Source organism: Hemibagrus wyckioides, linkage group LG13 (assembly GCF_019097595.1).
Source record: "Hemibagrus wyckioides isolate EC202008001 linkage group LG13, SWU_Hwy_1.0, whole genome shotgun sequence".
Lineage (NCBI taxonomy): Eukaryota > Metazoa > Chordata > Actinopteri > Siluriformes > Bagridae > Hemibagrus > Hemibagrus wyckioides.
The window spans coordinates 3,035,001-3,049,624 of NC_080722.1; the positions used below are offsets into that span (position 1 = coordinate 3,035,001).

At 42.3% G+C, this 14,624-nt stretch overlaps 1 protein-coding gene across 2 annotated transcripts in view; it reads left to right on the forward strand.

Moving 5' to 3' along the window:
- Positions 1-14,624, forward strand: part of mpp7a (MAGUK p55 scaffold protein 7a) — a 134,150-nt gene that overhangs the window by 81,414 nt on the left and 38,112 nt on the right. The window contains exons 7-11 of one of the 2 annotated variants that reach the window (XM_058406372.1): positions 8,928-9,009; positions 10,356-10,441; positions 10,523-10,618; positions 10,728-10,924; positions 11,863-11,924. In XM_058406372.1, coding sequence (XP_058262355.1) covers positions 8,928-9,009; positions 10,356-10,441; positions 10,523-10,618; positions 10,728-10,924; positions 11,863-11,924 — 523 coding nt within the window. The remainder of the gene's footprint in view (positions 1-8,927; positions 9,010-10,355; positions 10,442-10,522; positions 10,619-10,727; positions 10,925-11,862; positions 11,925-14,624) is intronic. The other variant, XM_058406373.1, reaches the window with a different exon arrangement.

The following is a 14,624-nucleotide window of genomic DNA, read 5'->3' on the forward strand; positions in this document are numbered from 1 at the left end:
GATGGGTACAGTGAGTTGTTTTCTGTGAGGAGATCATGGAGTGTGATGGAGTGTGATGGAGTGTGATGGAGTGTGATGGAGTGTGATGGAGTGTGATGGGTACAGTGAGTTGTTTTCTGTGAGGAGATCATGGAGTGTGATGGAGTGTGATGGAGTGTGATGGGTACAGTGAGTTGTTTTCTGTGAGGAGATCATGGAGTGTGATGGAGTGTGATGGAGTGTGATGGAGTGTGATGGGTACAGTGAGTTGTTTTCTGTGAGGAGATCATGGAGTGTGATGGAGTGTGATGGAGTGTGATGGAGTGTGATGGGTACAGTGAGTTGTTTTCTGTGAGGAGATCATGGAGTGTGATGGAGTGTGATGGAGTGTGATGGGTACAGTGAGTTGTTTTCTGTGAGGAGATCATGGAGTGTGATGGAGTGTGATGGAGTGTGATGGGTACAGTGAGTTGTTTTCTGTGAGGAGATCAGTGTGGAAGGAGTCTCCAGTGTCACTATTTGTCTTATTAGCTTAAAAAAAATAAAATAAATGGTAAAAGGATGGATGTCGTTGATGCTCCTCAGCATTAAAAATAACTGTAAACGGACAAAAGCGAAATATTAACGTGAGATATTGATAAATTATGGTATTATTATTATTATTATTTTTTTCTTTTTACACATCCTGATAACCCCACCCCGAGTCCCGAGCTGTAATCGTTCATATCCTGCTGTTGAATGGTCTCTCCGCTACGTCCCACACGCTCGCCGTTCACCAGCCTGCCGTGTAATGACCGCATGAACGGACCATTTGTTACCGTTTGGGTTGTGTGCGTCGTGAGCGAAGCCCGTCTTCCAGAAATCGTGTTCTTATTTCAAAAAACACGGTCCAGCTGCCAGTACAAGAGGTATGCGAGAGCAGTGATTAGACATCATGGTTAAATTTGGACGGAGCTGTCTGGTTGTCTGCGGTAAATTTTGCAGAAATATTTCCTTGTTTCTGCTATGTAAAGACTTGGTATTTTAAAGTAAACTCGATCCCTAAATAACGAATCAAATCTGTATAAATAATCCATTTAATGACTACGGGTTTAGAGTTTCCATATGGAATGCTACTTAGTGCAATAAGCGACTTTTAACAATCCTTAAACCAATTAATCCACAATCAGAAAGGAATTAAAAACAAATTAACGTATGAACTAAAGCATTACACCAAAGCAGGGCTGAATTCTGGATTCTGATTGGTCAGAATTTCCTGTAATAGCCGCTCTGCCTTTATACACGTGTTATCGTTTCCATAGTAACCACTCGTACAGCATCTCGCCCAAGATGTCGGGAAGGCTCCTTTTCCACGAATGTTCAACATAAATGTTAAATAAACGTCAAAAAGTTCAGCAGTTGTACAAACAAAGAAAGCCGTGAAGTTTTTGACCCGCTCTGTATTTTAAGGTATCCATGTGCTTCCTTAATTCCGATTTAATTTGCCGTCCCGGTGTCAAGTTCTGCGCAGAACCTTGCCTTCGGGTCGCCTCTTCTTGAGTTTCCCCAATAACGCTCCGTTAAATCCTCGTCAACCAATTAGGCGTAATGTCACAGAGCATCGAATTCCTCTGGTGGATGACGTTCCTTATTCAGGTGAAATCTGTGCAGCCGTAAGTGGACCAGGTTTCCACAGACGGACCACAGCCAGAGCAAGAATTTTAAAGAAAGAAGGAAAAAATACGGGGGTTTCGAGCTGAAATGTCATGCCGAAACCACGAGTGGACTTCAGACGTTCTGAAATGTAATGCTTCACATTGTTCTAATTTCCCTTCGAGAGCGGTTGTTGATGACACTAAGCTTTGTTAAAGGCTGTTCTCGATTATTTCTACAGACTGCGTGTGTAACTCCACACTTTAATACATGATGTGTTGGCTAATAGACTGAATGCCATGTAATAGGTTCATAATAATCGGACAGGGGAATTGAAAGGCCGCGGTTGTACGTGGGGTTTTGTGTCATGTGGGTTTCCAATTAGTGTGAAATCTGACCTCGCTGTTAAAGCTGGCCTTAGCTTTATAGCTAGCTTATAGATCCTGCAGTGGAGCAATTGTTCTTCTGAATCCAATCTGAATCGATTTTCTGTTTTGCTATTTCATAGTTTTCTGAAATGAACGAATTGAACTTAAAGCGAGAGACACGTGTTAGCGTTTTTCCGAGGTAGAGCCGACTGCTGATCTTGGATATATCATTGGCTCCACTCGGAAATCTGGATCCTCTAACAACCTTCACCGAACCCTCGAGTGAATTTCCACCAAATCCAGAAACACAAAACCAGCTTCAGCTTAGCTTCTTTCTCTGCATGTTAATTCAAAACAATTCCCAGGTTTAGTTGTAGGTTTCACTGACTGATCATGTTGCTGTAAAAGGCTCCACTTTGTATCTTCACCAGTCAAGTCACCACAACCCAAGTCCAAGTGGAATGTCAAGTCACTTTCTTGCCAGTCATCTCAAGTCATTTGTCCTCTAATACAAACAAAGTTGAAGTCCAAGGTGCATTGAGTCACTCACCCTCCAGTCCAAGTCGCCTCGAGTCACTCACCCTCCAGTCCAAGTCACCTCGAGTCACTTACCATCCACTCCAATTCACTACTCATTCAGTTACTCATCCTGAAGTTTACATTAGGTCTCAAATTATTTATCCTTCATCAAAGTAATCTCCAATCACATACCATTAAGTCAGAGTCATCTCCAGACTTCCACTTCAATCCCAAATGACTCTCAGGTCTGATGCAGTCAATAAAGTCGAAGTTGCATCTCAAGTCACTTGCTCTCATGTCCAAGTCATGGCTGGAGTCATTTCTCCTTAAGTCAAATCAGGTCTTGAGTCACTTCTCCTCAAAGTCCAAGTCATGTCTCAAGTCACTTTACCTCCAGTCCAAGCTGAGTCTCTAGTCCATGTTGAGTTTCAAGCCACTTCTCCTCAAGTCTTCGAGTCACTTGATTGCCAGCTTAAGTCACTTAATCCTCCAGTCCTTGTGGAGATTAAATTCACCTGCTCTTTCCAGCTACCACATTTACACCAGGTGTTAGTTTGTTTTTTTCTTATTTATTTATTAGATATGTTGAAAATTATCAGAGGTTCCAATTAAATATGGAGTTTTAACATTTCCTTGTTTTTTTTTTTTTGCTGTACGTCTGTAAGCGTTTCCAGTAGAATTTATTTTCACTCTTGAAAACGAGCAGATCCTATTCACCCTCTTTCCTTTTTGTGCTGCATTTTCTTTAGTATTAAAGCCACTAATGCCCTTGCACTGAAAATCGTACGTTTTATTGTGACATTATTTATATAAAAAAAGCCTATGCTTATGTCATGTTATGTCATGTCTTCACAGCCTGGTCTAAAGTCTTTAAGGTTGTACATAAGGCCTCGTATGCCTTAAGTTCGTAAGACGTAAATCCAAGTTAATCCAGAGTTTTCATGACTTGTCCGTACTGCAGTTTAGTGAACGACATGAAAGCGATGGCCGTCTGCTTGGTTGGACTTTTCACATGTCGTCGATCACGTAAATGAAAGGCTCAGATCTCTCCATCATTTCCTGATTATTCCTTCCTTCCTCCTCCTGACCTGGAATTCCCAGAGCTCCAGAATTCCTGTGTTTCCGTGTTCTCCTGTATAACGTTACAGGCAATTTAGGTGGTACCGGAGCGCGCACACACACACCCGCAGACCTGCACACTGAGCTCTTTGTGTAGTGAAGTGTGCGGTTGTCCTGTGAAGGCGGTTCCTGATGTCGTTACAGGAATAGGAGCTGACATGTGAAAGTGCTGTTTTCTTGGTCGGGTAATTGCAATGAAAACAGACTTAACAAACACTTAAAGGCAGCTATACTACAGATGGGCCTTTTTGGTGAAACTGTTGATAATTTATTCATGCGCACACACACTTACGCTAGTCAGTATAAGCTGACAGTATAAAGGACCAGGCACTCGCACCATACGCAATTCCACAACATATGTTCCAGTTCACTCAGAGGACACGTGGACAGACGCGCTCGCAGACCCGTCTGTGTCTCGGAGGAAACATTGTTAAGTATGTTTTCACAGTGAGTGCATAATGAGGGTGTCTGGCCTTATAGGCTGTATTACAGGAGACATGAGAGATGAAATAGAGCGTTTTATCCCAGACCTCTGCTTCCTCCTTCCTCTCATTCCCATTCATTCTCATCCGTTTAGGGCTCATTCTCAGTTTCAGTACTTATGACAAGCCATTTTCTTTTATTTAACATAATGCCTGTTAATGACGACTCCAGCGGACTAAAAGGGTTAAAGTAAGAGAGTGTGTTAGCTTAGAGAGAGAGTCTGTGTGGTATTATGAGCACCGATTTTTCTGAAGTAATAGAGGACACTACGTAAGATGAGTGGATGATTTCTTTTAAACGTTGCAACTCTGCTCCTATTTTGTTGTCACTATGGAAGTGTGAAGTGTTTCTCTACTTAACCCCAAAAACTGTACACTCGATTGTTTTTTCTCAGAGCCATGTCCAATCTAAAGTCACTTAATCTCAAATCCACGTCAAGTCACTTAACCACAAATCACTTACCCTCAAGTCCACGTTGAATCTTGAATAATTCATCCTCAACATCACACATTACTGTTCATGTCTGGTCTCAAGCCACTTAACTTCAAGTTGATGTTAGGTCACATGCCAGTTCAACTTCAGGTCACTTATTCTCAAGTCCATGTTAAGTCTCAGGTGACTATTTCTCAAGTCAGTTATCCTCAAGCCCAAGCCATGCCACATGTCTCTTAACGTCAAGTCACATCAAGTCTCAAGTGATTTATTCTCAAGTCCATGTTGAGTCTTGTTACTTTACCATCAAGTCACTGAGCCTCGAGCCCACATCAAGTCCTGAGTGATTTATTCTCAACTCTTGTTGCTTTCCCATCCTGTTCATGTCAGGTGAAGCCTCAAGTCACTTAACCTCCAGGCCAAGACTCGAGTCACTATTTCTAAAGTGACTTATCCTCTCAAGTCCATGTGAAATCTCATATCATTTAACCTCAGGTCGCATATCGAACCTCATAGTCATATCGAATCTTGTTACTTGATCTCCGGTTCAGATAGAGTCTCAAGTTAGCCGTCATCATAATATTCTTAAGATAACATACTTAGATTAATTCTTAAGTCCACAATGAAGTTATCATACTCAAGCCCTTGCGCTGAGTCAAAAGCCACTTTCCCTCCCTCAAGTCCACATTGAATCTTGTTTAAACTCAAATCCGTACTGAGTCTCAAGCCACTTGCCCTCAAGTCGACCTCAAGATTCATGACTTAACCTGATTCATCAGTGAGCCTCAAGTTAGTCACCCTCGAGTCATTTATCCTGAAACCCATGTCAAATCTTTGTTTTCTATTTTTAAGCTTGTCTTGAGTCACGTGTCGCATATCAGGTTCTTATAGTGGCTAAACTCGCTTATCCTTAAGTCCACTTCGAGTCTTGAGTCATTTTTTCTCAATTCACAACCAAGTCTCAGATCACATCCACTCAGTTCCACGTCAAACATCAAGACACTTGATCCCACTCTAAACCCCTGGCTATAACTGTAGTGGATACAGGATTAATAATAATAATAATAATAATAATAATAATAAGCCTCTCATTTCATCTGTCTTACCTTTACCCGTGTGTAACACCAGGCCAGGAAATATCTGCTGGTGATTATTTATGGATTTATGTCAGCTTGGGTTCTGAGAGTGCGAGGCCATCGGTTTGGGCTGGTAAATCGGCTCACACTCGCCGTCACTCTGCGCTCCATACAGATTGAGGGTTCCGTTTTTGGCAGCCGCTGCAATAACAGTCATAAGCGTTTATGCGCTGGCGTGCTTGCATATGGCCCTGATCACCACTGCAACTGGCCGCTGAGGATCGCCTTACTGATGAGTAATATGGGCCGCTACGGCCTTTGATTCTGCCTGATTTTCTCCTTCTCTCTCCAGCGACCCATTCTGTTTCAGTGCTTTCTCCTCTTTCTCTCTCTCTCTCTTTACCTCTTGGTCTCTCTTTCTGTTGAGTTCCATTGATATCCATTTCTCATTCATAGACATTCTTTTCCCCCCCTAAAGGTTTGACATTTGTGCCAACACAAGGCAAAGCAACATCCGAATCTTAGATGTGCGTGTGTACGAGTTTGTGATGGTTAAATGGCACCCCGCATGACTGCTTTGGTTAGTTAGCCTAGCGTAGTGTAGCATAGCAGGCTCATCAGCGCCTGTGATTGGAGGCCATCCATCATGTCTGAGGCAGTGTGGCGGTCAGGGAATAGACGCCGCTGCTCGGCCCTGAGCGCACTCAACACGCTCGTAAACTTGTTAACAGATTAAAGGTGCGGTGAGGTGAGTTGCGAGTTCTACTCGTGCCCCGTTAAGGACTCGGCTGTTAATCACGGAGACGATTCGGAAGCATTCGAGAACTAAATTTAGGAGCCGTATACGTCTCGTTTCTGAGTTTTAACACCGCAGCTGATTTCTACCAAATATAATCCATGATAAAATATATTTTACAGAGCAGTTCTTGAACTTTTATGTAGCCATCTGTTTGGTAGAAATGAAAATCAGGACCTCATATTACGTCGGAGATTTCTTTTCTCCACTTATTAGATGCTTTCGGTAAAGTTTTGTCATCTTGTTTATTTATTACAGCCATTAGATCCTTCTATTCCTGAGCCCAAACCTGTTCCACAGTTCACGTTTGAATGCTTTGTCTCATATAAACAGTTCGTGTTTTATTACCATTGCAGGTTTTATTTTACTTTTAACTTTACTGAGGTTTCTATTAAGCCTGTTTAATTCAAGTTCCCACTCACTTAAAGAAATAATATCCTAATAATGACTTTAACATCTAGAACATCTGTAACTTCAGTGGGGACCATCGATCCAAAATACCCCCCTCTACTAAAAAAAAAAAAAAAAAAAAACCCCAAAAAAAGCCCAACTCCCTGACTGTGACCCTTCTGATTTCCTCAGACCCTGATTCCAAACATATAAACAAACAAACAAACGTGCTGGTAATTTGTCTGCAATTTTCTGTGATTTGAAAGACAATGTGGCTCAGATTTGCGTCTGACTGCGTCTGATTACCAGCTCACGGAAACGTGAAACACCACCTTTGTTCGGAATTATTGATCGTTGCATCGTATTGTGCTTCAGTGAGAGATTTCTTGTGATCTGTTTATTAGGTTATAATAGTAACAGTGGTTTTAGAAAAATATTGTTTCGAGTTTTTCTCAAAGCACTACACATTTCCTTTACTTGTTCATAAAATCAGTCAGGGGCTGACGTGACCCTCGCTAACCCTCACGTGTCGGTGGAAAAGTTTGGGAGGTTGATTTATCACGTTTCAGCAGTTTTTCTCTGGTTGAGTTTGTGTGAAGTGGTTTATTTGACTCTTTGCTGTGTGTGTGTGTGTGTGTGTGTGTGTGTGTGTGGGCTGAAAGCACACTGTGACCTTGACAGCTAGTTAACTGCTAGTAAACCAGCCCCCACTTACCTGGAGGTCCCGGGTCAGTACCAGCAACCAAACATTATCATGTACGTGATCTACTCCTGAATCAAACGAATGGAGAAGACAGGATTTAGGCTTTATACTTGTATTACATTTATTCCATTTGCTCTGAATGTGAAAGATGTGCTTTTGTGTTTTTAAATCAGTTTAAAGTTTAGTTCGGGGAACATGGTCTCGTGTCTGATTGTTTTCAGTTCATGCGTATTCAGAGTCTAGGCTTTTTTTTTTTCATTTTCTGCATATTAAAACAAAACCAAAAAAACATTTACAAATCTTATTTTAAATAGTTAGATTTAGCACATTCAAGGTGCTAACATATATTTATTTTTCTATTCCATCATCCTAAAAAAAAAAATCTGTTGGCAAACCTCTGTTTGTTTTGCCTTCCATTTTTTTCTTCCTCTACTCGCTCTGCTTTTCTTCATCTCTCTCTAATGATGACCTCATTGACGCCGGCTGACAGTCCTGTCACCTCTCGAGGCTACCAACCAATCAGACTCCTTCCACCAAGGACCCGGGGTTACCTAATTGGCCCATTTATTTGATTAGGACGAACGGTTCGTAGACATCAAGCGGGCTGCGCTTTCCATCAGAAAGGCAGCGTTTAACTCCTAGCGAAGGACCTTGAGGAAATGCACTTATCCTCATCAAAATGACATTACAAAATCATTAGAGGCAGCGCACCAAAACAGTGATGTCAGCTGGCCAGTGATACAGTGCAGAACCCCTCTGTGTGTGTGGATATAATTCAGACAATATTGTTTTAATCAGAAACTTGCGATTGAATTGCGCTCATCCTCTATATGACTGACTCACCGACTCACCGATTCACGCACACACACGGAGCTGTTTGCAACCATAGCAACCTCATCCCGTGTCATGGATTCTTTAAGAGAAAACAGATTTGGTGATGTTGAAGAAGGACAGGAAGAAAGATGATAAGCTCCTGCATCTAGAAGAGTTTGCGCTGAGTTTGTCTGGGATTTATGTAAGGAACAAAAAACCTGACCGTGTTGATTATTTTACACTAACAGCATGCTGTTACTGCAAAATAATCAACACGGTCGGGTGATAAAGCAGAGTTTGTAATTCATTGCATAGTGACACAGTTTTTATCCGTTTGTAGTTACATTGAACGCTGTGGGATATCTGAGAGTTCCTCTTCTCTACTGTTGCTCTGTCTGACTAATCTGATTTAAGAATTCAACAGTGACATTATATAATAGGAATCAATTTGAAATTGAAGTCCAGATTAAACTGTGATTGAGTTGTAAACAGTTGCCAATCTGGCAACCCTGATTTCCGTGATCTTATTGGTGAATACATCTCAAACATGTATAGAATTAAAATGACATGGTGACCTAAAGGGGAAGTGTTTTATTCACGGTATTGTGTTCAAACAGGGGGCCACCATTAAAAAAGACGAAAAAACTGGAGCCATCACCATCGCTCGCATCATGAAGGGAGGAGCAGCAGACAGAAGTGGTGAGTTTTACCTGCTAATACTGACACCATCAACCGTTATATAAACGTACTCTGTACACCAGAGCTGTGGAGATTCACTAATGGGTTCTAAATTTGAAGCAGTCTGGGTTTTTTTTTGTTTGTTTTGTTTTTATTTTACTCCACCTGTGTGACAGTTCCTTACCTTTTGCCCAGTCATTCTTCATCCAGACGCAGAGTCCGGTTGCCCTTTACCAGTCTGTTTTTACTCCCTCCTGTGTGAAGGTTGTTTCACCCTGTAATCCCCTTCTCCAAGTCCCCTTCTCCAAGTCCCCTTCTCCAAGTCCCCTTCTCCAAGTCCCCTTCTCCAAGTCCCCTTCTCCAAGTCCCCTTCTCCAAGTCCCCTTCTCCAAGTCCCCATCTCCAAGTCACCATCTCCTAGGTCCAGTCTCTTAGGTCCATGCACCTCTGCCTATTTGACCCTGCCCAATCTCTAGGCTCTTTTGCCCAGTATTGCTCACCCAGTCTCTTTTGCTCATTTGTGGTAGTCCAGTCTTCTTGCTATTTGTCCAGTTTCCTCTGCCCAATCTCTTCTGATTACTTTCTTCTGCCCGCTCCTTTTCCTGGTCTTCTTTCCCCAGTCTTCTCTGTCAGGTCTCCTCAGCCAGGTTTTCTCAACCAAGCATCCTCTGCCCAATTACCTTTGCCAGGGCTCTTCTACCAGGTGCCTTCTACTCTGAATCCATTGCCCAGTTACCTCTGCCAGGTCTGCTCCTCCAGGTGACCTCCAGTCAGAATCCTTTGCCTAGTTACCTCTGCCAGGTCTCTTCCGCCAGGTGCTCTCCACCCAGAATCCTTTGCCCAGTTACCTCTGTCAGGTCTCGTCCACCATGTCCCATCCACGCAGGATCCTCCACCCAGAATCCTCTGCCCAGTCTCAACCACCCTGTTGCCTTTGATCACTTGCCTTCACCTGGGCAAAGTCTCCTTTTCCCAGTCTCCTTCTCCCTGTCCATATGGACGAATAGCCTTTCTGCTTTCTCCTTCACTTTTTGAGGAGTTCTTTTGGTTTTGTTATAAGAACATTTCTTACATTTACATCAACAAATCAACACTGGAGTTCAGTATCCCCACTAGAAGGGAGACTTGCAGTGTCTGTTCTTAGGATAGTTCAAGTATTCAAGTCAAAAGTAGAAAATAGAAAAGACTTAATGCTCCTGATCTTGTTCTTAGAATTTGCTCCATGTCCACTTCTATAATATTCAGAAACATGAGACAAGATCAGGGACCAGGGGTGTAGGAGACCTGGACAAATTCTCCATGACCAAAAACAGGGTTTATGAAATATTTGTCAGAAGTTCTTACCTGTTTTGGCATCTCGTCTGCAGGGCTGATCCACATTGGAGACGAGCTGAAGGAGGTCAATGGAATCTCAGTGGATGGCAAGCAACCAGAGGACATCATTCAGATTCTGGTGAGAAAGAGATACGAGTGTGCATGGTTGCTGTGTGTTTTGGAAGGAAGGTGAGATGATGCTTTATGGTTTGATCTGCAGTCCCAGTCTGAGGCTGCAATTACATTTAAAGTGGTACCGGGTCCAGAGACGGACGGTCCAGCCAGTGAGCCCAAGGTAACTCAGCAGCACACTAAGGTACTTGCATAAACACCTGGATACACACTGTCACTACTTATGAGTTCACATGATAATCTGATTCTCTCTCTCTCTCTCTCTCTCTCTCTCTCTCTCTTTCTCTCTCTAGATGTATGTGAAGGCACTGTTTGATTACGACCCGGATGAGGACAAGGCGATCCCCTGTAAGGAGGCAGGTATGGCCTTCAAGAAAGGTGATGTTCTGCGGATCATGTCTCAGGAGGATGCTACGTGGTGGCAGGCCAAAGTTGAGGGCGGAGCCAACCCTCGCGCCGGACTCATCCCCTCCAAACACTTCCAGGAGAGGTGAGTGTATATCTGTCCATCTATCACCCCCCTCTCTATCTCTATCTGTTTTTAACTCTCTCTTTCTTTCTTTCTTTCTTTCCCTTATATTCACTCTCCCCTCTTTTTTCCTTCCTTCCTTCCATCCATCCATCAACAGTTCCCCAAAATAATGACTAATGTATTCGATACTTTTATGTAAACAAGTGTAAAAGATCAAAATAACGCAGCATGTGTGTGCAGATCAGAAAGAAACAAAGACACTCTCACTCTCTCACACACACACACTCTCACTCTCTCTCTCACATACACACCTTTTTTCTCTTAGTGACATGTTTATTACTTTGCACTCCCTCCCTCTCTAGATAGGTGATGTGTTTATATTTTCTACATGAAAGGACAAAGTAATTTTCCTCTCTCTCTCTCTCTCTCTCTCTCTCTCTGTTTGTTCTTTTTCTGGTTCTTCTGCGAGGTCTCATGTCTCTCTGAGCCAAAATACTTTGGATTTCCTTGGCTGTCTGGCTCGGGATGAGTAATGACAGAAAATGATAGCGGTGGTTTGATCCACTTTGGATACTTTGTGTATGGAAAATCACACAACAGTGATGCTCTGTACACAGTGGGGGTGTGGGGGTGTGTGTCCAATATGGAAGCCAAGAAACTACTGAGTAACAGTCACAGTCATGTTCTTTGAGAAAAAGAAAGACAGCAAAATGGAGAAGGATGTTAAGTGTGTGTGTGTGTGTGTGTACACGTGTAATATGTCAGGAATAAAACAAAGTTGATTATTCCTCTTAAACCACAGCAGTGTGCCGATGTGTGTGAGTTTTGAATTTTTCTGCTACAAAGCTCTGATGCTGGAGACTCCTTCCAGAAAACATTACACTCACCTTTCTCTGTTAAATGTCATTCTCTCTCTCTCTCTCTCTCTCTCTCTCTCTATCGCTCTTGTCTGTTAGGAGGTTTGCTCTCCGACAGCCGTCGCCCATCGCCCAGCCTCAGAAGATTTCTCGGAAACCATGTAAGTGTACAATAACACACACACACACACACACTTCTGCAAACTCTCTCTCTCGCACACACACACACACACTGCTCTTGCTGTCTTTGTCTCTCAAAGACACACACACACACTCTTCTACTACAAACAGTCTCTCTCTCTCTCTCTCTCTCTCTCTCGCGCACATACACACACACTGCTCTTGCTCTATCTGTCTCAAAAAAAAAACACACACTCTTCTACTACAAACAGTCTCTCTCTCTCTCTCTCTCTCTCTCGCGCACATACACACACACTGCTCTTGCTCTATCTGTCTCAAAAACACAAACACACACTCTTCTACTACAAACAGTCTCTCTCTCGCGCGCACACACACACACACACTGCTCTTGCTCTCTCTGTCTCAAAAACACAAACACACACACTCTTCTACTACAAACAGTCTCTCTCTCTCTCTGTCTGTCTCTCTCTCTCTCTCTCACACACACACACACAGTCAACAAATCAAGTGAGACACAAAAGCACAGAATCACGCCTTGTTTTTGTCTGTAAACGAGTCATTAATGTTTTTTTGTTCCAGAGGAAACTGTTGTTACCGCCGTGTTGTCACGTGTTCACCATCAACATCAATATAAATATTAGTGGAACATTAATCCTGATCGTTCGGCTCGGGGTTCGAGATGAAGCCTGATGGGAGAGAAGTGTAGAGGGTTTCGTGAACACACACATAGACACCTGTGTTTGTGTATCCGTCTTGCGTTGCGCGTTTCTGCTGACGAGCACATGGCAGCGCTTAGTGTTCACCGTCTCTCACACACACACACTCTCTCTCTCTACATGCTTCTGTCATGCATCCAGACACGCACACTCCCGGGTCTGCCATGAGCTTGGCGCTCATTCCGTACCTCCACCTTCATTTTTTTTCCTCCCGATTCTTCCATCTCACGCTCCAGACGACGGCCCGGAGAACCGGCTGACACGGCTGCCATGGAGGCGTTAGGATTGATGAGTTTTCCAGGACCACCCCGAGGTGCCACGGACCCCATGACGCCGTCGTCTTCACGTTGTCGTGAGTCTGTTTCCAAACCGCTCGCGCAAAATTATTTTTATATATACACGAATCGGCTTACCGGCGACGCGGCTAAAGGTTACAGAGACTGGATGTCAATCAAATAAGCCACACCCACTTTTTTTCATTTTATTTTATTTTAGACAAGGTGTAACTTCACTGGTCTGGTCCTTGACTGACAACAGGAAATGAATTCTGCTTATGCCACAGTGCTGGTGGATTTTCAGTAGAAACGTTTGTTTGTTTGTTTTTGTTTGTTTGTTTGTTTGTTTCTGTAAAGTTCTGCTCTGGTTTCCTGTGAGCTTCAGGTTCGAAATTTCAGCAGTGTAGTGGTTTAAAGTTGCAGCTCTGTGCCATTAGTGTCACTTTCTCTGCATGTCTTCACGACTTAACTTCTCTGATGGATAATGATCACGCTTTCATCTTTCTCTCTCTCTCTCCTTTTTTTTCTTTTTTAATCTGCCTCTGTTTGGGTTTTCTCTCACTTCTCTTTCTCTTTATCTCTGCGTTCGCGAGCCAGCCACAAGCTGTTTTCACTTGAAACTGTCATCCCTCGGCACGGGACGTCTGCAGCCTCACGTGTGAAACACGGCGGTGGTTAAAGCACTTACTCAGGCTTTGAGTTACGTCTCTGACACGCCGGTGTAAATGGCAGGACGGGAAGCGGTGATCGTTAGTGCTCGTTATCGCCGTTTATCTGCTCCTCTGATTCTCTGTGACAGTTGTTTTGACTGAGCCGCCCTTGTTCTGTGTGTGTGTGTGTGTGTGTGTGAGAAAGGAAAGATGTGAGTTACATGTAGAGTTTTGATTTGAGCTTATTTTGTGGAATTGGGAACACATGACTGTGAGGAAGCATTTAAAGTGGCTCCAAATGTTCCTCTGTCATTGAAGCGACTACACACACACACACACACACACACACACACTATCACAATTTCACCTAAAATCATTTGGAATCTCCTTCTTGCTCTGTTAAAACTGTTTGGTGAATAAGAATCAATTTATTTATTCACATTTTTAATTTTTGTTTCTTTTTTACTATTTTCTTTTATAACTTTTTTTTATTTTCATTATTTATTTATTATCTTTTTTATTTTAAGTATTTATTTATTGTCCTTTTTTCTTTTATTATAATTTATTTTTACTTATTCATTTATTTTCCCTTTTTCTTTTTTACTTTTTTTTGTTTTTTTGTTTCTTTTTCATTTTATTTTAATGTTTTTTTCTTTTTTACTATTTTCTTTTGTTTCTTTGTTTTATTTAAATTATTTATTTTCCTTTTTCCTTTTTTCTTTTTTTTACTATTTTTTATTCTATTTATTTTATTTTATTTTATTTTTTAATCACTAATCTGAGCTAAGTTAGCAAGCAGGCTTCTCACACAGCTTCTAAGCCTGAAAGAGTCCAGGTTACCATGGCAACCTCTGATCTCCGACGCGATTACTCATCTCCTCAATCGTTCACGTGTCTTTAGCTCGTGTGTAGCTCCACCCCCAAATCTGATTTACTTTAGACTCCTGAGGATCCAAAACACCAATAATATAAATATATTTAAGAGTATAGGTCAGTAGATCAGTGGGCGTGGCCTAAACCGATGTCTTCTGGACCCTTCTGATATCTCACCTGTGAAGTTTAATCAGAGATATAATGAG